The sequence below is a fragment of the Amblyomma americanum genome, chromosome 3 (genome assembly GCF_052857255.1).
Source record: "Amblyomma americanum isolate KBUSLIRL-KWMA chromosome 3, ASM5285725v1, whole genome shotgun sequence".
Lineage (NCBI taxonomy): Eukaryota > Metazoa > Arthropoda > Arachnida > Ixodida > Ixodidae > Amblyomma > Amblyomma americanum.
The window spans coordinates 39,219,205-39,240,032 of record NC_135499.1 but is presented as its reverse complement, the minus strand read 5'-3'; the positions used below and the strand labels follow the sequence as shown (position 1 = coordinate 39,240,032).

Below are 20,828 nucleotides of genomic sequence, written 5' to 3'. Positions count from 1 at the left end.
GTCACCACAAACGAAGAATTGACTGACGAGGCGATCGTTGCAATAGTCACCGGCGCGGAAGACGATGACAGCAGCGATGACAAAGATGAACCGGAGCCTGTACAAGTTCTCTCTCATCAGGAGGCCTCAAGAATGATTGAGTCCCTGCAGGACTTCATTTTTGCAAAAAACCTTTCACTTGGACATGTCCAACATTTGGATGCCCTCCAGAACGATGTCAACAAGATTGCCATGAAGCAGTCGAAACTCACTGATTACGGGTTTGTTTCAGGAAAGAAGTGCGAAGTGCAAGGTATTTTGCCCTATTTAAATGCTTTCAAGTTTTCATGTTTTATTTTTTTTTTGGGCACTAAGGGATTTTTCAAGCTGAGAGGCAACCGCAGCAACCGTCTGATATTTTTTACAATGCCCCTTTCGGTGCCACCAAAACGATGCCTAGGCAGAGCTCGCATGTCACTTGCCGTCCGTGACCCCTCTTTGCAGTTGTTATGCTTTTTTTCATGCAACCCGTTTATAACAACTATCGGTCATAACAATGGAATTTTCGTGGCACTTGAACATTGTTATAAGTGGACTCGACTGTATTTCTCGACCACAATAGGTAAGAAAAACATGCTTGTAAACTAAATTATAACCAGCCATAGGTATTAAAAATAAAATATCAAAGAAATGATTTGCGAAGATGACACATCGCGTCTGCGCTGCCAGTGTCGCCGCGAACAGCGCAGCCGGCGCAGCTGCAGACGACCGTGAGGGTGAAAGTAGGAGAAACAAAACTTTAACGTGTCTGACGCTGGTGGCGCCATCGACACGACGTATACATGGGAGCAGTGCAAAGTGGTGCAGCACATCCGGCAAGAGTGGAGAATGCTTCTTCAGTGTTCCTGCCCACCACAGGTATTTATGAATTCACTGCATATAATATCCCTCTCGGCGTAACAAGTTCAGAAAACCGTTGCATCCTTCGTGCCTTTGTTTCGGTTGCCGTTGACCGTTGCGATTTGAAATTGCCGATGGAATGCAATGAATTTCTCCTGGCTCCATTTACTGCAGCAGCTTTGCTTTTGCGAGATGTGTTTAAAAAGTACTTTTAAATTCATTAAAGGGGCCATGCTGCAGTTTTAGATGGGCCGACGCGGCATTGCCTTTCTTAAGCGTGGAACCGCTGGGTACTTTGTTTTGCTTGCTCACATTTGTGTGTGTGTGTGCCTCACTGTCTGGCTTAATCTTAAGTGTCTCACTGCCTTTAAAGAACTAATCCCCTCAGAGTTTCGTGGCCTCAGAGCCTATCTTGTATATGGTGATTCCAACTTGTGCACCCTACAACGTCTCTAGAGGAGGGGAGCAATATTAGCGTTCAGCTTGGTTTAGGTTTTAGGGAATTTAGCGCTGGCATATATATTACATGAGTGTTGTTTGTGCATGTTTTCTGCAGCCGCGATGTGAGCGTTGCATTCAAAATTATTGCACACCCACGGTGCGGGGCAGATGAGGAGGCGCTTTCAGAGGCACTCTCTTCCGATCGCTTCTTCCCATGGGGTTTTAGGGAATTTAGCGCTGGCATATATATTACATGAGTGTTGTTTGTGCATGTATTCTGCAGCCACGATGTGAGCGTTGCATTCAAAATTATTGCACAGGCTTCACTAACACCAGTAGGTTGGCGCAGCATTCAGAAAGGCCATTGGAGTTGCTTTTTCAGATGCACAGGCAGCTTTGATGGGCGATACTCGTGCTGAACTTTCCAGTATGCCTCACGGAATTGTTGCTCGAACTATTGTGCGCCATAGTGCTGCCGCTTTAGACACCGCTCTCACATGGTACAACCTGCTCTAAGCATTGTAAATTTCCCTCAGCCCTCCACCCCGGCTGTCCCTGACGTTTGTCGCTCTCAGCGCGCTCGAGCGACCATATACTGGAGGGCACCGAACCCTCCACAGTATTCCTATCTTGTGACGTATCTCTTATCTCGTACCTTTCTATCTTGTCTGCTTTCGTGCAGCTCCCAGAAACAGTTTCACCTAGTTCGTCATGGCTTTCTCGTGGTTCCGCGGCGCTTCCGCCGCTTGGGAAAAGGGGAGGCCCAGGGTGCTTTCGGGTCTTTATAAGCGAGGCAGCGCCTTTTGCGTGGGCCACTTTTTTTTTTTTGATCTTTCTGTACCCATTTTTCTTCTCTCCTTCTTTATATATTTTTTTTCACACAGACAATGCAAAGCTAGTTTAAGAAAAATTACACCCGAGCATTAATACACCTGGTTTCAAGCCTCCTACAGTGCATTTGTTCTTTTTTAACAGGTACTAGTCCAAGGACAGCCATCAGAGTGCCCACAACAGCACCATGGAACTTACCCTGTCATGGTAAGTGTGCGAAGAAAACATGAGAATTTATTGCAAAATGCTCATTTTTTCATTTGCATAACTATGGACCGGTAGCCTTGATGTTTTCCTGATGGATATCGAGAGGTCTGTAATAGTGGATCAGTTTTACTTTAATGCAAAAAATTATTTCATGATTCTTCCATTTGCATAACTCATCCATTTCATGAAAATGTACACATTGTTCAGATACAGCTGTGTAAATACTTAAGTTGTTTATTGTTTTCAGAACAAAACATATAGTCATAGGCATGCCTTTAGTCACTTTGTTCACAAAGCTTTTAAATTGCTTATAATGCAACATACAGTAATCCGTCATTATAATAACGAAATTGCTTTACGCAAGATATTGCTTTATTCAAAATTTCTTCCGGTCCCGACCGTAACGCATGCATTTTAAGCCGCATTACTCGAAGCACACGACGAGCTTGACCCGCTTGGAGCGAAGTAGCGAGCGGAGACATCGCCGCAACTTAGCGGTGGTGATCCTTTTGGGCATGTAGTGTCAAATTAATAATGCCCGACGAATTACTTATGCAGGCACAGAACAAGCCAGAAAAGTATTTAACCTACAACCGATGACGTGCCTAGTAACGGGTACCAAGCGAGTGCTGAGTGCTTCCAGCTGTTTATAGCAGAGCGAACAGAAGCTGTCAAATTCCATGATGCAGCGCACCCGAACCGTTAATCTAGGTCGCAATCGCATCGCTGGTGTTCCCCGTGATAAAGTTTTCCTGACGCTTTGTGATGCCAGAAAACCACGGTCTCTTGGATGCCGAAAAGTGGCCAAATGACCATGGGCAGACTTGCACTGTAGCGTTCCATGGGGTGTGCTTGATGAGCAAGGTTTTACCGCTCTAAAGAGCACTTCTGATGCTGAAACGTGCCAAAAAGCGTTAAAGAAGTGTCCCTCTGATTATGGCCTCATTCACACTTGCGAGTCGCATAGGTTGTGCGACTGTTTTGGTCGAAAAGCGACAGGCGCAGGCTAGTCGCTCGGTGCTCGATTTTGCAGCATTGCAACTGTGAGCCGCAATGTGCTGAACCAATCGGTGAGCGAGCTGAACTTTCGGCAACGGCGCCGACCACGGACACACTGGGCAGCGAGCTAAATGCTCCCTGGGTGCTGTAGTTGTCGCTAAGCCTAACCGTTTCACATCGGCCAAAGCAGACGAAACTCTCGAAAGCGAGCGAACAACATCATTCCCGAGAGTGTTTGCAATTTACGCTTCAGACGAGAAGGTTGTGCTTGCAAGTGTGAACATGTTGAGCTGCTCCCTGGTCGCAAGGCACTGCTAGTCGCTTGCCCTTGCCATGTTCGACGTGAGGAGCTGTGTTAACAAATTGGGAAGATGAATTTGAGGAAGCCGGTCTAGAAATTTGTTCACCGCTCGCCATAATCGGCCTGCATCACAATAAAACACCGTCCCTAGCTTTGTTGCACTTTGGGCGGTGCAAATCGACCGATAACATGCTAAAAACATGAAAAATCTGAGCGGCACCAGTGGCGAGTCAGGCTGTCAACATGGCGGGTCAATGCATCCATGATATTTCTCTGGCGATTTTCTCGAGCCGGTCATGCTCGATTCGCGCCATCCGACTAGAAAAACGGTCTAAATGCGTGGCCGGGTCATTGTATTTTGTTCCTAGACATTTGTCAACAGCGTGGGCGCGATGCTGCACGAACAGCAAGACTCGAACCATAGAATTAGCGCAGTTTAGTCGACATCGATGCACCGAAAATCTCTCGCTTTGCAAACTTCACGGCTGCACTCCTCGGGAAAAAATTGCAGAGTAATCATCCAGAGCCTCTACTGCAAAACCATTCGGTTTTCACGATTGCGCTGCGTACCCACAATGAGCGGCTAATCGTTTCTTTAGCACAACAAACACAACCTCAGACTTGAGCCACAGCAGTTGTGGCGCTTTCCGGCGCGACACCCTTGTAGCCTTCCGTGACCCCCCCCCCCCCCCCAATAAAAGCAGCCACTGCCTTTGCGATTCGCTGTACCCTGAAGGTTGAATGCATGTGCGGCTGCCAAGGCCTCGTGCAATTGGTCAGGTTAGAGCCGGGGTTTCACGCGCCCGGTAAGCACTTGAAACAGCCAGAGCTCACTGCCTTTTTTGCACCTGAATAAAGTTTTGCTTCACTGAATACATTGTATTTTGACTTCCTCGCAGTTGCAGCGCAATTAAAGCTCGACTGCTTTACCTTTTTCTAGGTGGTTGCTTATATCGAATTATCGCTTATAACAAATTTTTTTGCCATCCCTATGACTTTGTTATAACGAGGGATTACTGTATATAGAGCACTGGTGACGCCAGTTGTCTCGCAGCCATGTTTACATGAATGTGACCAGTCTCAAATTTCTATCATATCAGATGAGGGAAATGCGCACCCACCCCTACCACCTGCACCTGATAGAACGCCCCCCTGCTGCAGCTGACAAAAGCAGCCTAAGTTGAAAATGGGCGCAGCTCGCCGCTCCACTGCCTGCACTGGGCATGGCACCACCAAGCTTAATGGGGTGCATGTAAACGAAGCAGCAGCTGAATGAGATACATGAGGAAATACAATGTGCCACAGTCGCATTTTTGTAAACTTTGCTTATGTAGCCGAGTATCAACTAATACAAAAATCATTACTTTGCAAAGGTTGTTGCTTTCTTTCAATGTTTCATGAAATTTTGCATGTTCTTTAATGGAATGCTTTCTTGCCACGTTGAATTTCTGTGGTTGTGAATTTGTGGTCTTTAGACGGGAAAATCTTCTGACCACTACATGATAAACTTCACCTATGAATGCTCATTTCTGCCTGAGTAAATTCATTTCTTCAAACAAAACTTGACATAGCATTGCACGGTGGGCAATTAGTCGCCCTGTGATTGCACCACGATAGTAACTTGTGGGGGGCCTAGGTTGCTTTATGAGGCTGAAAGAAACACATATCTTTGTTTTCTTTCATATTTTTTTCAGCTGAAGCTGGCCTAGTGACCTCAGTGGCACCAGAGAGGCCAGCGTTTGACAGGCAACAGTGGCACCTGCACAGGAAACATCAAAATTAAGATGGAGGCGACGCACACCTGCGTACACTGCTCAAATCCTCAAGCGGATTGAGAAACTGCATTCTCAAAGCGAAAAATACAGAAAAGCACTGGGCCGGATTAGAAAAAGGCACGGGACAAGGTGAGTAACACATCAGGAGGCGCTAAAAAAACATGAACCGCATTTGCTACAAGACCTTTTTCCAGATCAGGCTCTGCTGTTTTCCAAAATCCAGAAAGCACTGGTAAAAACACATTAAACAATTCTCTCTCAATTTGTTCTTTCACTCCCAAAAATCTTATTGTTTATTTAGAGAAATGCTTCCTTTGCCGCATGTGAGGATGCTGAGGCGGTGGCTGGCAGACATCCCAATGACACTTGGTATCATTGCAGGTGTCATGAATGCAATAGAATCGGCAACAAAAGATTGGCCACTTCAAGACAAAGCATGTTGTCTTTTATTCAATGAAATCGCCTTGAAAAGAATTTTGACGCATGATTAGTCAAGATATTTTATTTGGCTTCATAGATGATAGGAATACAAGGACTTCTCATGTGGCAAACAAAGTCCTTGTTATGGCAGTGTCTGGTATATCAAGAACTTTGATTCAGCCAGTAGCCTTTGCAGAGGCCCACAAGGCATCATCAGCATTCGCAATATACAAGGTGCTATTAGATTCAGTGGCTTGAAACAAAAGGTCATTTGGTGACAGCAAACATCTGTGCTCAAGAGTCGGAACATTGTCAGCCTGCCAATAATGCTCAACCACCCTATCCATGAGCCATATATGAACACACCAACTGAACATCTCAAAAGCAGATTGGTAAAGAGAACAACACATTTGCAGGATGCCCTTCGCTGACGTGAGAGTTAAGTATGCCACAAAAGTGTTCAGCAAATACGCGTCTGGCACTTCTCACTCTCACTACCATTCAGGGGTTCCTGTTGATGCCATATTTACAGAAGAGTTCGCGGAAAGGGCAGATAAGCTTTTTGACAGCCTGAACAGTTCAACCCTGAAAGAGCAGGATGACGAGTTGTGGTACGCATGTGTGAGGGCTCGGAACACCATGTCTTCTTTGAGTAGCCCATAAATAGGATTGCCCAATGGCATTTTGGTTGCCCTCGGGACAAGCAACTTCGCTGCATCAAAGGTTGGCAGATTACAATTAAAGCCTTGCTCCTTCTGTGGACTATCTAAAAGAAGATTTTGAATTTACTCATCTTTTGACTCGGTGATTGATACATATACTGCAAGACCTTTTGCAAACCTTTTCTGAGTTAAAAAAAAAAAAAAGGCCGTACTGGGACACATAATCTGCACCAGTTCGTTGCCACTCTAAAACATATCTGGATTGGCAAAATTTTCAAGCTTTCTTGAGGAGACTGTGAAGTGACAACAAATGCATTCCTCATGAACTTGGAGGGTGTTTCTGCATTGTTTTCATGAAGCAGCATACTAACCACAAGCCACAGCAGGCCGCAAGGCACCAATTCATCTGACATACGAGGGTCTTCACAACATGCCCCGCACATAGTATATGGAAGTGTTGTGTACCATATCGCTGCCACTCTTGTGAAGAGCTTTTTGATCTGAGAACTACTGAGTGTACATGTGAGAGAACACTGCTTGCAGCAGATAGTGGCTTCGTTCATGAGCGACACGAACTTTTCACACTACTCACGGAGAATGGGGATCCTGAGCGGGTTTTCAAGTCTGCTGCTGCAACCTCTGAAGAATGTTTATATTATTAAAGGAATTAGATTCTGCCTTCGGACTAGAAATCACGTAGTGTGCCCAGTGCCCACATATCTAATGTGTGTAAGAATCTGGTTGAAAGGATGCCAAACTGACAAGGTATTTTTGTTCAGTAGGCTGCACTCTGAAATTTCTTGAATTAATCTGTCACACAAGGCTACATGGGTGCATCTCATTCGTCAACAGAAGCAGAGATACAAAGTCGAAATACAGTGCTCCCATCAGAAAGAAGCGTAAATATACTGTTTATATTCATGACGGATTGTGTTAGTAAATGATCAAAAATATTTAGTTTTTTATTGTTTATGTGCTCTCTCTTGAACTTTTGTTGAGCTGTTTATTTTTTATGTTCAGCATTTTGTATTTGTTATGTAAGGGGGGGGGGGGGGGTTATGGCTCTTCTGCTGAGCCACAACACACTCCTGCTAAGCATCTGCCACACACAGTTCACCACATTGAGTGAGCGTGGCTGCTATGCTACAGTTTATGTATAATTCTGTTTGCACTAGTTGCACATATACTGTACGGATTGCTTCCGCTCTTGCTGTGGCACTTCTTTTACAAAATGCAAGGTTGCTTTCCGGGACTGTTGTGTGCCTTGTTAGTCTGAGCATTGTTAAGACCAGGGGTTTTGAATATACTTATTATTGACGAATACTAACAGCTTACAAAAGGCGCCAAGGAACACTGTGTTATATGCCTTCTTTCTTCTCCTTTTCAACAAGCACACAGCCATACAGGCACTCAAGAAATGCCAGAATTCAATTAATAATGACTGGCTGTAAGGTGAAATCAGTCTCTATAAGCAGTTATAGCGTGATTACTGCAAAAATAAAGTTGTGAAACTTAATGTTGGGACTTGCATGGCTTCAGCTGCTCAAAAAATCCAAAAAGTACTCTGCAGAACCCAAGGGTTTAGTGGTATATAATTTGCCAACCCCTGGCCATGACTGTTGCACTCTATTGTGCTGTTGGGAAAATTAGTAATACTATCTGGAATTCACTGGCAGCAAAAACAGACTGGCTCAAGAGTTCAGCTTTGTAACAAGAAGGTTGTACACATAAGATGTGACTTGGTTGACATGTATGGTAGTGTTGAAAAGAGGCATTCTCAAACTATGATGAAGTGCTATTTATAGTGGCTGTTTTAGCAATTCCTTCTGCAAGTTGTAACATTGAGGGTTTTACGTCCCCAAGTAACACATGCACTAAGAGGGATGTAGTAGTAGTGGTCGGCATGTTATATTAGACTACACTACAGTGCAAGGACCACTTGCAATTTACCATTTAGTAAATCACCCGACCTTGTGGTAGATGCAATATAATGCCACACAGAGAAGAATTAGTGGCTTGTTATATGCATTGCACATTATATTTGTTAGTTCTCTGATGAGCTATTTATGCGCATGCATATTTTGGGTTTCCCTCCAGTGTGTCATCGCTGCAAACTGAATTAATGACCTCCGATTATTGCTGTTGTGTGCCAGCCACAGCCACATATGTTCGGCGAATTTTCAAAAAGTTGTTTCTCGACCTGCCTTGGTGACATCTTCCTTCCCTTTGTGTGTACATTAAACAAGTAACCGAAATAGGGCGTGGCAGATGAGCCATGCCCTAAAGCATGCAAGCCTGTAACTCATTAGCCAAGAGGTAAACATGCCCATTGTTAGCAGAGTTAGAAGGTGAACTTCTCTTGGTGTCTGTACACGAAGCTGTATGTAGCACTGCAGCTAATATGCTGCAGTGCTACATACGCTGCAGTATGTTGTTTGCTAGCTCTCTGTAAGTGTATACTCGTTGCCACACATTGATATATTTCAATACATGTGAAATGTTTTACTTCATTGCCATTTACCTGAATCTGTACAACGTTATTGTGTGTGCACATATACTTATTGATGTAGCATTTGGTTATCTATACCATACTTACCTTGATAGTACCGTACCTTTTGCAGCATACTGGCATTTTTCGATACTGATTGCTTGGAGTGGCAGTCACCGATATTGCCATGCCACTGATGCCTAGAATCACCACTTTGGTACACTTATTGTGAATACTCATGTATTCTTTAATAAACTGTCATTTGCACTGAATTATTTACGCTTGTGCTTCTCTAGTTTGCCCTAAGCAGCTGCTATGCAGTCGCGCCGCTCGCCACCATGCACCATGCCACCTCAACAGACACGTCGAAATACACGCTGCACATAACGTAAGTACATAGTAGAGCAATTAGTCACCAGTATGTACGAAGCTTTAATCCAGCTAGCGCCCGCCAGCACCACGAACGCACTACGAACCAGCTGCAACCAGCCGCCTGAATGTGTGCCGCCATATTGGATTTCTGGATTGGCTTGTTTCAGCTTGTCTCAGGGAGTTTTGTGAAATCCGTGCGTTTATCGCCGCTCCCAGGCACCACCACCGTCGCATTCAAAAACTGAAATTCTTCAAGGGCTCGCCGGCCGAAATGTAATTGATGTACACCGGATCAAAATCTGCAAGGATAACAGAGAAGTAGATACAAAACGTACGGTCCTCACATTTAGCACTAGTACCCTGCCTGAAACCGTCCAAGTTAGATACCTGAAAGCTAACGTCAGACACTACATACCCAATCCCCGCCGATGTTTCAATTGTCACAAGTTTGGTCGCGGCTCACAAAGTTCTGGCGCGAAATGCTCTTCGAAGAGTTACCGCTCTGAAGAATGTGATGCTGTGCCAAGCTGCGCAAACTGTGAAGGGGGTCACGCTGCATACTCCAGGGCATATCCATCCTGGAAGAAGGAGAAAGAAATTATCGCTCTAAATACTAAAGAGAACATTTCATTCAAAGAAGCAAGAAAATGATTTGAAATTCGAACACATTTGCTTTCACTGCACAACCCAAATTTTGCTGATGTGGTGCGCAGGGGTGATGCACCTCACAGCACTCTAGCTATGTAGAACGTGTTGTCGGGCTAGTTGGTTCAATGCTTCAGACATGGTAGTTGCGCAAACACACAAGACAGGGTCCTGTGCCCAGTCTTGTGTGTGTGTGCGTTTTGCACAACTACCATGTCTGAAGTATTGCCGTAGCCACTTTCATTGAGCCTATGGCAGGGCCATCCACGTTCCATGCAGGGGCAGCAAAGGCTGCTTTGCCATCCCCAGTGGACGGAATGCCGACCCATGGATCGGCATCCCGCAGGACTTCCCCCAGCCAGGGGAGGTCTAAAACCCATTTTCCCGCGGCTTCTCCATGGTTCTCCAGCACCTCTGGTGAGGTGGTGGATTTAACTCCCAGTCCGCCCACTTTGCAGCGACGGGGTAGCTCTCTTGAGCGAAAAAAAAGACGGAGCCATGATTGGCTTCAGAACAGAAGTAAACCCCCTCTCATTCCCACCCAAAATCGGAAAGATGACTATTTTTAGTTGAGTGGAACTGTAGAGGACTGCTGTGGAATTACAGTGGCATAACACATATCTCAGGGTCAATGTTGCCTGTAGCTCTGTGTCTTCTAGAAAACTAGTTTTGGTGCACAACATGTGAATATCCTGAAACATTATAAAACATTTAGACACGATCGCGAGCAGGCAAATAGACTCTCGGGAGGCGTTGCAATTGTCGTTTAAAGCGGCGTCCCTGCTAAAGAAATCAAACTCAAAATAAAACTTGAGGCTGTAAAGGTCAGCATCATCAGCTACAAAACAATAACAGTCTGTTCTGTATATCTTCCTCCACATTTCACATTAACAGTCCGTGGCCTATGAGAACTGATCGATGAAGTTCCAGAGCCATATCTGGTAGCTGTTGGATTTTAACGCTCACTCCCTTTTTTGGAGAAGCGAATACTGTGACTCTAGGGGCCAAATAATTGGAAGATTTTATCCTCACAAGTAATGTATGTCTTTTAAATATAGAAAAGCGTACATTTTGTTGGCCAATTGCCAAGCTCAGGAAAAATGAACTTTCTCGATCTAGCTTTCATATTACCATCTGATTTTGCTGATTTTGAATGGGATCTTTTAAATGACACGCTGGGAGGTGATCACCTACCTGCTGTCATCAGGCTATCATCGTCTACTCCTGTCATCTTCTGCACAAGACAACAGCGTTGGAGAATTCACCTCGCTGACTGGTCATATTTTAGAACTAATGCCACTCTGGAAAAGGAATTGTGTGAGGAGCTCACCATAGACGAAATTAATGAAAGGTATACTACATGCATAATATCAGCTGAAACACTCGCTATTCTACGAACATGACTCATACAGAAGAAACAAAGTATGGTGGACGCAAGAATGCACATTGGCAAAAAAACAGCAGCAAAACAAAGCATGGGGCGCTCTCTGTCAGTATCCGACTGCAGAGAAATTGCTTACCTTTAAGAGGGCTAAGGCTAGAGCACGGTATATTCGAAGAAATGCACAGAAAACCTCCTGGCAGAAATTTGTATCCTCAGTAGACAGTTTAGTACCCTCATAGAAAATGTGGGAAAGAGTTCATAAATTCACTGGTGACCAGGCTCCTTTCACACTTACACTGTTGACAACACCCAGTACGCAAACATCATTAGAACAACAGGCCAACATATTGGGCGAGCATTTTGCTGATGTCTCAAGTTCATCAAAGTACACAACATTCCAGAAGCACAAAGAAATGGATCCCTCCGGAGCAGGCATGCATGCTAAATCTTTCGAAAGTGTAGTAAACATTATACTAAGCTCTCTACTCGAATTCCGACAACTTCAGACCTACATCAATGTGGATTTAAAAAAGCATGCTCAACCACTGATCACCTTGTCTGCCTAGAAAACTTCATCCTGGAGGCGTTCATCCACAAGCAGCACTGTATCGGGGTTTTCTTCGACCTGGAGAAGGCTTATGATATTACGTCGAAGTTCGGCATCCTTCGTGACCTAGCAGAGCTAGGTTCCATGGCAGGATGTTGAATTGATTGAACGACTTCCTGGCTAACTGCACATTCCGAGTCCGCCTCGGAGCAACTCTCTCCATGACTTTCATCCAAGAGAACAGCGTACCCAGGGGTGTATTCTGAGCACGACACTCTTAGTGAAAATGAATTCCTTAGCTAAAGTAATACCCAAGCCCATAATGTATTCAGTTTATGTAGGTGACCTACAGATAGCGTGCACTTCCGCCAGCATATCTACCTGTGAGAGACAAATACAAATGACAGTAAATAAACTGGCTGCGTGGGCAGGCAGAAATGGTTTCAAGATCTCTCCTCAAAAAACAGTAGCTGTTATGTTCTCATTGCGACAGGGTCTACAGGTAGATCCTAATCTATACCTGAACCAAACCGCACTAGCAATTAAACAAGAACACAAATTTTTAGTAGTCACTTTTGACAAGAAACTCATATTTTATCCACACATAAAAAAACCATTAAAACGAAGGCTTTTAGAGCTCTCACTGTTGTAGAAATGCTCTCCTAAAAACGGTGGGGGCCTCATAGAGCCTGCTTTTTGCAAATCTAACACTCTCTGGTGTCCTCTAAGCTAGACTATGGGTGCGCAGTCTATGGTTCAGCAAGAGGATCCTACCTGAAATGATTAGACCGTGTTGATAATCTTAGTCTGCGTCTACCATCTGGAGCATACAGAACATCGCCGGTAACTGGCCTTTTAGGTTGAAGCTAATGAGCCCACTCTAGAGGATCAAAAAGTCGCACTTACATGCACGTATGTCCTAAAAATCCATTCTCTTCAGAAACATCTCTCCATCCCATTGTTACCAAGTGCCCATCCAAAAACTTTTTTAACAACAAACCACATTTTATCAGGTCTTTAGTGCTGGGCTTTGAAGATAAATGAAAACAGTTAGTTGTACTAGATGCTCTAGGATCATTCTATGCGAAACGTCCTAGGCCGCAAAAGCGACCAGTACTGATTCTTTTGAAAAAAATTGAGCTAATTGGTAATTATGTGATTAGAGCTCCAGTGGAGTATTTTTCTCGAAAAAAATGTCACAAGCAACGAAGCTGGTGTGTATTATGAGCCATCTCACATATTTTTATCTGAAGGTCCTTGATCCTTAATTTATGTCTGAGCCTGAGAAAAAAGGTAGTTATTGTGAAATTTCTAAAAAAGTTGTTTGTGGAACAATTTCAATTTATTTTTAGCATAAGCTGCAGTGTGAGGTGCACAACAAATCCTCGGGGAATTTTTTGGAGTGTGGTGCGTCGACAGCGGAGTGCTACATGCGCCAGCCCAGCGTTCCGCGTGTGCATGTGCATGCTTCCTCCAAGGGTACTTGCCAGTAGCCTTTAGCAAGGTCAGATTTCGAAACATACACCTTGGTTCTAACCTCTGTAAATATTACGTCTGTTCTTGGAATGGGCTCTGCATCAGACACAAGAACATCATTGACGCGACAAAAGTCGGTGCAAGTCCGATAGGTGTTGTCTCTCTTTTTAATCAGAATGAATGGGGGGAATTGTATGGAGATTATGAACGTTCAGTGACCCCTTATGTGATCATTTCGTCTATCTCCTTTTCGACCACGTCCTTCTCGGCAAAAGGCAACGGGTATTGCGGGGTACTCACAACCTCAGAAGTTGAGAGCCTGAGTTGACACTCCACTACAGTAGTCTTCCAAGGAATCTCAGAAAAGATGTCTGCATACATGTCCAGTAAGCTCTGAATCTCCTGCTGTTTGTCGTCTTCAAGCTTGGTGGAAATCTGCATGGCTTAAATCCCTTTACCGTTGTCCGTGCTAAGGGTACGCAGTTATTCTTCCGAGTCACCTTCTTCGATTACGACACAAGATGACGCCTGCATCTTGGGACGCACGCTCTTCGTATCATTTGAGCATATTGATGTGGCAGAGCTTCTTAGAGTGGCCCAAGTCGATCCAATAATCCACGTCATTCTTTTTTCCAGAAACCACAAAGGGATAACACCACTGCATCAGGAGTTTATTGGGGCTACTCGTAAAAAAAATGAGGGCTCGATCACCAACCCTTAAATGCCGCTTCTTGCTGCTCCTATCACATCTTTTCTCAGACTGTTGGCCACAAAACAAATTTTGATCTGCCGCTCTCACAGTTAGCTCGAGACGTTCTCTTAGACCAAGAACGTAACCATATGTCGTCTTCCTGTCTTCTCCCAGCTCTTCCCTGGTCCACAGCTCTCTGAGGACTGTGAGCGGTCCTCGCACGTGTCGTCCAAAAATCAACTCAAATGGAGAAAACCCCAGACTCGCCTGCGGCACCTCTCTGCATGCGAACAGAAACGGAGCGATATAATGATTCCATGTTTTCGGCTGTTCCTGACTGAGCTTCTGCAGCATCTGCATAAGTGTGCCATTAACATTCTCCGCCATCCCATTGCACATTGGATGGTAAGGAGTCGTGCTGAGATGTTTCGCCGCCAAGAGATCATTGAGCTCTCTCATCATTTCGGAACTGAAACAGGAGCCCTGGTCACAAAGGATCTCTCTCGGAAAACCTATTCGTGAAAACATCTCCACCAACCCTTCCGCCACGGTTGCTGAATCTATCTTTGGCAAAGCTACGGCGTCGGGATACGATGTGGCAAAATGGACGAGAGTGAGAATATATCTATTCCCTTTCACCGATGTGGGCGACAGTGGACCGATAATATCGACAGCGACCCAATCAAATGTAGTGTCGATAAGAGACATGCGTCCCGACGGAGCTTTCCGTACTTTTCCTTTCAGGCACGTCCTTTGACAGGAGTCGCACGACCTGACATACCTCTTAATCTCCTCCTGCACTCCTGGCCAGTAGAAATCTTCCAGAACTCGATCTGTAGTCTTTTTAATGCCCTGATGCCCCGCCAACGGGCTATCGTGGGCAAGCCTTAACACCTGTGATCGGCAAGACTTTGGAAGTACTACCTGTCGAACCTCTCTGCCAGGGGTGAGATGATAGAGGCGGCACAGCAAACCCTTTTCGACAGAATATGAGTTTGAAGTGCCATGCTTGCCATGCACCACCTTTCCTATTTTCACCCAACACGCCTTCAATGACCCATCCTCTCTTTGCTTTTTTTCTAGCATTTCCTTGGTGAACCGCATGGGACCAACGTATAAAGCAGTATTTTCCCTACTTCGTCGGGAAATTTCCTTTCCAGCCAACACAACTTTTGGGCCCTCGACTTCGCCATTTTCACTGGAAACCTCGTCATTGTCTGTGCCAGGACATAATATAGCAGTGCCCTCCGATTCCTTCCAATTAATATCTGGATTTGACGGCTCACGGGCCTCTGGTATATTTCCAATTATGACATCGTACAATGGTGCATCCATGCACTTCACCAGGGCCGTGCCAGTGAAATAAGGGGAAGCGATATAGACTTGTGCATCGGACACTTCCAGACCACTGCCATCAACAAGGAACACCGTAGATGTCGAGCCAGTTAGAGCTGAGTCAGAAACTAGGGCCCTCCACACAACCACCGTATTGCTCTCCTTGCCCCGTAAAACACGTGTGAGTAGTCCTCGGAGCTCTCCCTCTAGGACAGGCATGTGTTGTATGTCTGCAGGCTTTTTCTGGACAAGTTCGATCACCATTTTATCTTCAGCTGGTTCAAGCCTACCTGCTGTTGTGGACACCGTTTCAGGAGCAAGGCTCTCAGGCTGAACACAACAAGATGATTGCTTCTGGTTTTTGTGCTTCCTTGAGCACGAACTTACATCATGCCCTGTTTTTCGACAATACATGCAGTAAAGCTGTTTTGGGTTAGAGCAGCAATCAGCAGCCTTATGTCCAGGTTGGTTACAAATGAGGCACCTTCCAGACTGTCTACCTGATGGAACATCCTTTTCTCTCGGGATGCCCACCTCGAACCATTCTTTGAGTGAAGACAAGCTTCTTTGCCGCTAGTCCTCTAGAAAATTGTTTGCTGCCTCAGCCATTTTATCCATCATCTGGCACTCTCTTTCGCGAAGGAAAATCGCCAGACGACTATGATAGTTCCTCATGAACTGTTCGGCCACCACCAAGTCATTCAAATCATTTTACGTTGTGGCCGTACCCGACTTCTCGACCCATCGATCAAAAAAACTGCACAAACTGGCTGCGTATTGCTTGCCTGTTTCTTTATCATGCGGCTTACTTTCGCGAAACCTTTCACAATAACCTTTCACGATTGCTTACTTAGAGGCCCGTGTGCTGCGCAATGTCAGTGCACGTTAAAGAATCCCAGGCGGTCACAATTATCCGGAGCTCTCCACTACGGCAGCCGTTACAGCCTGAGTCACTTTAAGACTTTAAACCGCATAAATCAAACTGATTCTGCCCTCGTAACCACCACTGGAGCCATTTCTCAAAAGACACAAACTGCTGTGGAGCTTGCTCATTTTACCACTCAGAGGCAAGGTTGGCATTGCTGCCATGATGGCGTGATCAGACTTGTCTACGTGAAGTGCCAGCTCATGCGCTCGTTGAAATGATGACCAATGTGCAGAGCCTACGTGACAATGGAAAAAGCGCATGCAGTCGACTGAGTAGAGGGCTGTGTCCAGCTCTTAGTGTTATGGTTGGGTTCAGATAGGTTTCGTAGGGTAAAATGCCTTGAAATCCACTGTGCAGTGTGACTGGCTTTGATGCGTTAATTTAAAAGCGATATAAATTGCTGCTGCAAAAATTTGCGAGTCAAGTGCTAATGCACAGTGATCGGATGCATTGCTTTCTGTCTTGTGCAACCATTTCTGCAGGAAATGAACAATGCAGATTGGAACGACGCCAACGAGCGCATCTCAGACGATACGATGCAGGCACTGAAGGCAATGGGTGGCTTCGGCATGCAGGTGCCCCCCGAGCTGGGGGGTATTGGAGCCACCAACTGCCAGACAGCACGCCTCAGCGAGACCCTTGGCCAGTACGACCTGGCCTTGGGCATCACCCTTGGGGCACACCAGGTGCGTGCGTTAATGGTGTAACAACTGTACAGAGAAACAAAGCTGGGCAACAGGGAACAGCACATGCGTGTGCAAGGCAAGAAGGCCTTCCTCTTTGCAGATGTGTATAGTAGGTAGTTTTTATGTTTTGTGAGGGTTGTATGCACATACAATTTTTTTTATATACAGACAAGTGGTGACATTGGCATGTAGTGTATACCTCTGCCTTCTGTCTCACCCTACAACTAGAGTCTTTTGCGCTTTCCCAGTCAATTGGCTTCAAGGGCATCCTGCTGTTTGGCACGGACGAGCAGAAGCGAAAATACCTGCCTGGCCTAGCAGCGGGGGAGCAGCTGGCTGCCTACTGCCTCACTGAGCCAGGCAGTGGCTCTGATGCCATGGTGAGCAAAGGGAAAGCCGGGATAACTGTCGTTATCCTCTTGAGACCCAGGAATGGAAAACTTGTCCTGTATTATGGACAGCGGAATTGCATGCACTGCAGCTGTAAGAGTCGGTTTGGTTCAATAGAAAGCGATTCCTTGGGTATTTTTTAGAGCGCGTGCTGCTGAGTAGTGAGTATGGTCAAACATGCATCATTTCCTTTCCTCTTGAGAAGCTCTAAAAAAGATGTGGGGAGTAGTCACGAGCATGCATTATGGCATTGCATTGGGGGATGAATAACTTTTAAGCACTGCTTAGCATTTGTTACGTGCACCCAGCGCACAGAGATATATACAGTCGGTGATCGATTTTTCGGACCCTCTAGGGACCGCGAAAACGAGCAAAAAAATTGGGCAGTCCGGAAAATCAAATTTCACTGAAAAAAAATCACAAACTTATTGCCACTATGGCGGAGTAAAGGCAGGAAGGAGTTTTGGGCGCATTCTGAAGCTCCTCATGACTAAATTTCGCCGCGCGTCATGTGCACAGACGATGGGCGGCGACCGCTTTCATGAGCTCTGCCTGGTTGTGCTGCCCTCGACATGTCGCCTATGAACGCACGGGCTGGAAAAAAGTCTAGACGCAAAAGCGAACACATCGTTGTAGGAACTGCGCTTCGCCCGCAGTACGAAGGGCCCGGAACGAGAACGCGAAGGTGGCGAAACAATAGGGACCGACAAAACGGCCAAAGCAAGCGTTCCTTTGGCGTTGGCCTTGGTAATTAGGCCTAGCGACTATAGCCAAAATTGGCATCGTATCCGGCGGTGCGCATTCTGCGGTGGCTTGCATATAATGAGAGGCGTTCTGCGTGTCGTCGAAACGCCAGTTTACGGTTTTACAATGGAAAAGTTTGGGTTGCTGTGCATTTTGCTACGGGTACGCCAAGCTCGCTTTGAAATGTACCACCATTTTCTTCCGCGCTCGCTGCCTTCGTGAAGCCGTGCGCCTCCCACGTGCTTCACTGTACCTGTTCTCGTATTCGGGATGAAAAACTCTGCACAGATGAACTCCGCGAACTCTGACTACTGTTCAAGTTGTGCGGCGGACGACGTTCAAGAACAGTACAAATTCAAAACCATGCGGGCGCAATGTGCTGACTCGCGCAGAATTTCAGCCTCGCAAGTGCTCCCTTTAAGCTTGAATTTCGTTTTGTTTGATCAAGTTTTTGATCTCTCCTGCAGTTTGAATTAATGAGGTTCCACTGTTACACATTATATGGTGGCTTGGGTATTGGCGGCGAGTGCGAACGAGGTTCGAAAAATCGGCCAGTCAATAGCGGTGCGTCTGAAAGTGCAGTGGCTCTTATACACTGGCTCTGTGGGCCATGTCGCGGTGCCACGAGAAAGTCTGAATAATCAAGCATGACTGAAAAATCAGGCATCCGAATTTTCGCTCATCGACTGTATTGCATCAGTCAGGGTTCCAACTTTCCTGGGTGCTTCGAAAATTTCATAATTTTGTGTGCAGTGAAAGCTTGTTGATACGAACCTCAACAGACAGGGGAAAATGTTCAAATTATTGGAAGGTTCGAATTATTGAAACACATTCTGAGGAGAGTACATGAACGCACTCAATCACTACATTGTGTTGTCACGAACACCTGAGCCAAGTTAATACGCTTCTGTATTGTGCAGAGAACCCACGTTTACGCACGAAAGTCGATGAGCCTTTTTCGGGCTGCTTTTTGGAACTCGCTCTCCTCCGTGTTGCGCATCTGCGTATGTCTGTCAAGAGAAGGCGTAGGGAAACGGAGACTAGATCACATACAGGGGAAACGAAGTGCAGACGAGGCGAACAGGCCAAGTACCAGATGTCAGCTACTTCTTTATTCACTCTGTCTTCTGGCGCATGGCCGAGCAGCCAGTGCGTGTCGCGAGCAAAGGTGGTGCAGTGCCGGTGATGGTGACAGCGCCGCTACATAGCTCCCCCCTCTTGTAAAAAGGAGGAAGAAGAAGGAGAAATGGTACAAAAGGGAGTCCGGTGCCATTGTGCACAAAGTGCACTTCGTGCACAAGTGGGGATGTGAGAAGTCCAGGTCTCTTCCATGGAGGCGTAATGGGACTGAGAGTGTTGGCTTCACGTAGGCGTGCTTGGTTGAGCCATAGGGGTCACAGCGCCAGTTTACCAAGGTGGTACTGGGCATTTCGTGTTGGGGGTGCAAAGCGGCACCCTGAAGGCAGAGTGTTCACTCGGGGTGGAGGGTGTGCTGTAGAGTCTTCGAAAGCAACACTGGCCATACGACGAGACTGCGCATCGGGCTCGTTGCGTTAGTTGATGAACCGCTGAACGCCAATGACATTAGGCGACATGGATGAAGCAGCGCAGGGACATCAGCACAGGAACTGATTCCAGGCACTGATGATATTGGCATATGCGTTCCTATGCATGGTGCAGGTGCTTAGACTCCAGAGCATGAAACACAATTGAAGAAAGGAAAGAGAGCTTGGCAGTAGCTTTGCTCATTGCAGAAATGGAGCATCCAGCATGGTGAAAATGGACGAGGAGCCGTGGGGTGATGATATTGGCCACGGCTGTGAATGAGCTTTTCCGACCTGAGGTCATCTGGGCTGGTGAGAGTGGGAGGCCGGTTTCCGGCAAGCTGCTGTAGGCAATGGCTTGCGTTGATTGCAAATCCACAAACGGTTGTGGAGTTGTGGAAGGGCTCTCACGCAGTAGTTGAACTTCAGGGGCCGTGGATTAGTTGGGACTTCGCAAAAAATGGTTTCAGCTTGAAGGAGAATAGTCACAGCAGACAGCACTGCCAGTAGACTACGATGTGGGAAAGGTGGAATTGCTGGGCAACACAGTGTTTCCGCAGTATGGACATTGAGGTCGTGACGCTCACCAATGCAGCTGGGCAACGAGGTCCTAGGTGTTTGCGGTACTGTGTTCGATGACGTGGCAAATTGCGGTAGGCCAAGCATCTCACTGACCTGAACGCAGAACGGCAGCTAACCTGGGATCGTGTAGCTGAGGCAGTGTAATGCCTTGTTGTCAGAGCCAGGAGGCTGTGCTCTCGAAGAATCGGCTGGGAATGGATCTGGAATGCTGAAGACAGCCTCAGGTACTGGCTTGCACACGAGTAACACGGCTCCGAAGTGATTAAGCACAGCTGCCTGGAGGTCATATCATGGGGGTGAGGACCAGGCGACACAGGAGCGAGACGTTGCAGGTCAGGAGGCAGATAGTAAATTAGGATATCGTACTTGAGCTCCTGGATTGTCCCATACTTGAGCGTGAATGCAGCCTTGAAGCGTCGGAACCAGGTGCCGTTGGCACGGGGCTGGAACGTGGGCAGTGGCAGATTAGACTGCGATTCTGACGAGAAGGTCACCATGGTG

General features: G+C 46.2%; 1 protein-coding gene and 1 long non-coding RNA gene across 5 annotated transcripts in view; both read left to right on the top strand.

Moving 5' to 3' along the window:
- Positions 1 to 20,828, top strand: part of LOC144124530 (very long-chain specific acyl-CoA dehydrogenase, mitochondrial-like) — a 94,143-nt gene that overhangs the window by 15,654 nt on the left and 57,661 nt on the right. For 2 of the 3 annotated variants that reach the window (XM_077657270.1, XM_077657272.1), the window contains exons 5-6: positions 16,864 to 17,067; positions 17,316 to 17,447. In XM_077657270.1, the coding sequence (XP_077513396.1) occupies positions 16,864 to 17,067; positions 17,316 to 17,447 (336 nt within the window). The remainder of the gene's footprint in view (positions 1 to 16,863; positions 17,068 to 17,315; positions 17,448 to 20,828) is intronic. The other variant, XM_077657271.1, reaches the window with a different exon arrangement.
- Positions 680 to 9,275, top strand: LOC144124536 (uncharacterized). 2 transcript variants are annotated; one of them, XR_013313222.1, is made up of 4 exons: positions 680 to 897; positions 2,296 to 2,358; positions 5,353 to 5,562; positions 9,137 to 9,275. It is a non-coding gene; the product is annotated as an uncharacterized LOC144124536 (long non-coding RNA). The 2 variants fall into 2 exon arrangements; XR_013313223.1 differs by lacking the exons at positions 680 to 897; positions 9,137 to 9,275 and adding an exon at positions 1,902 to 2,127 and having other exon boundaries at positions 5,353 to 5,515.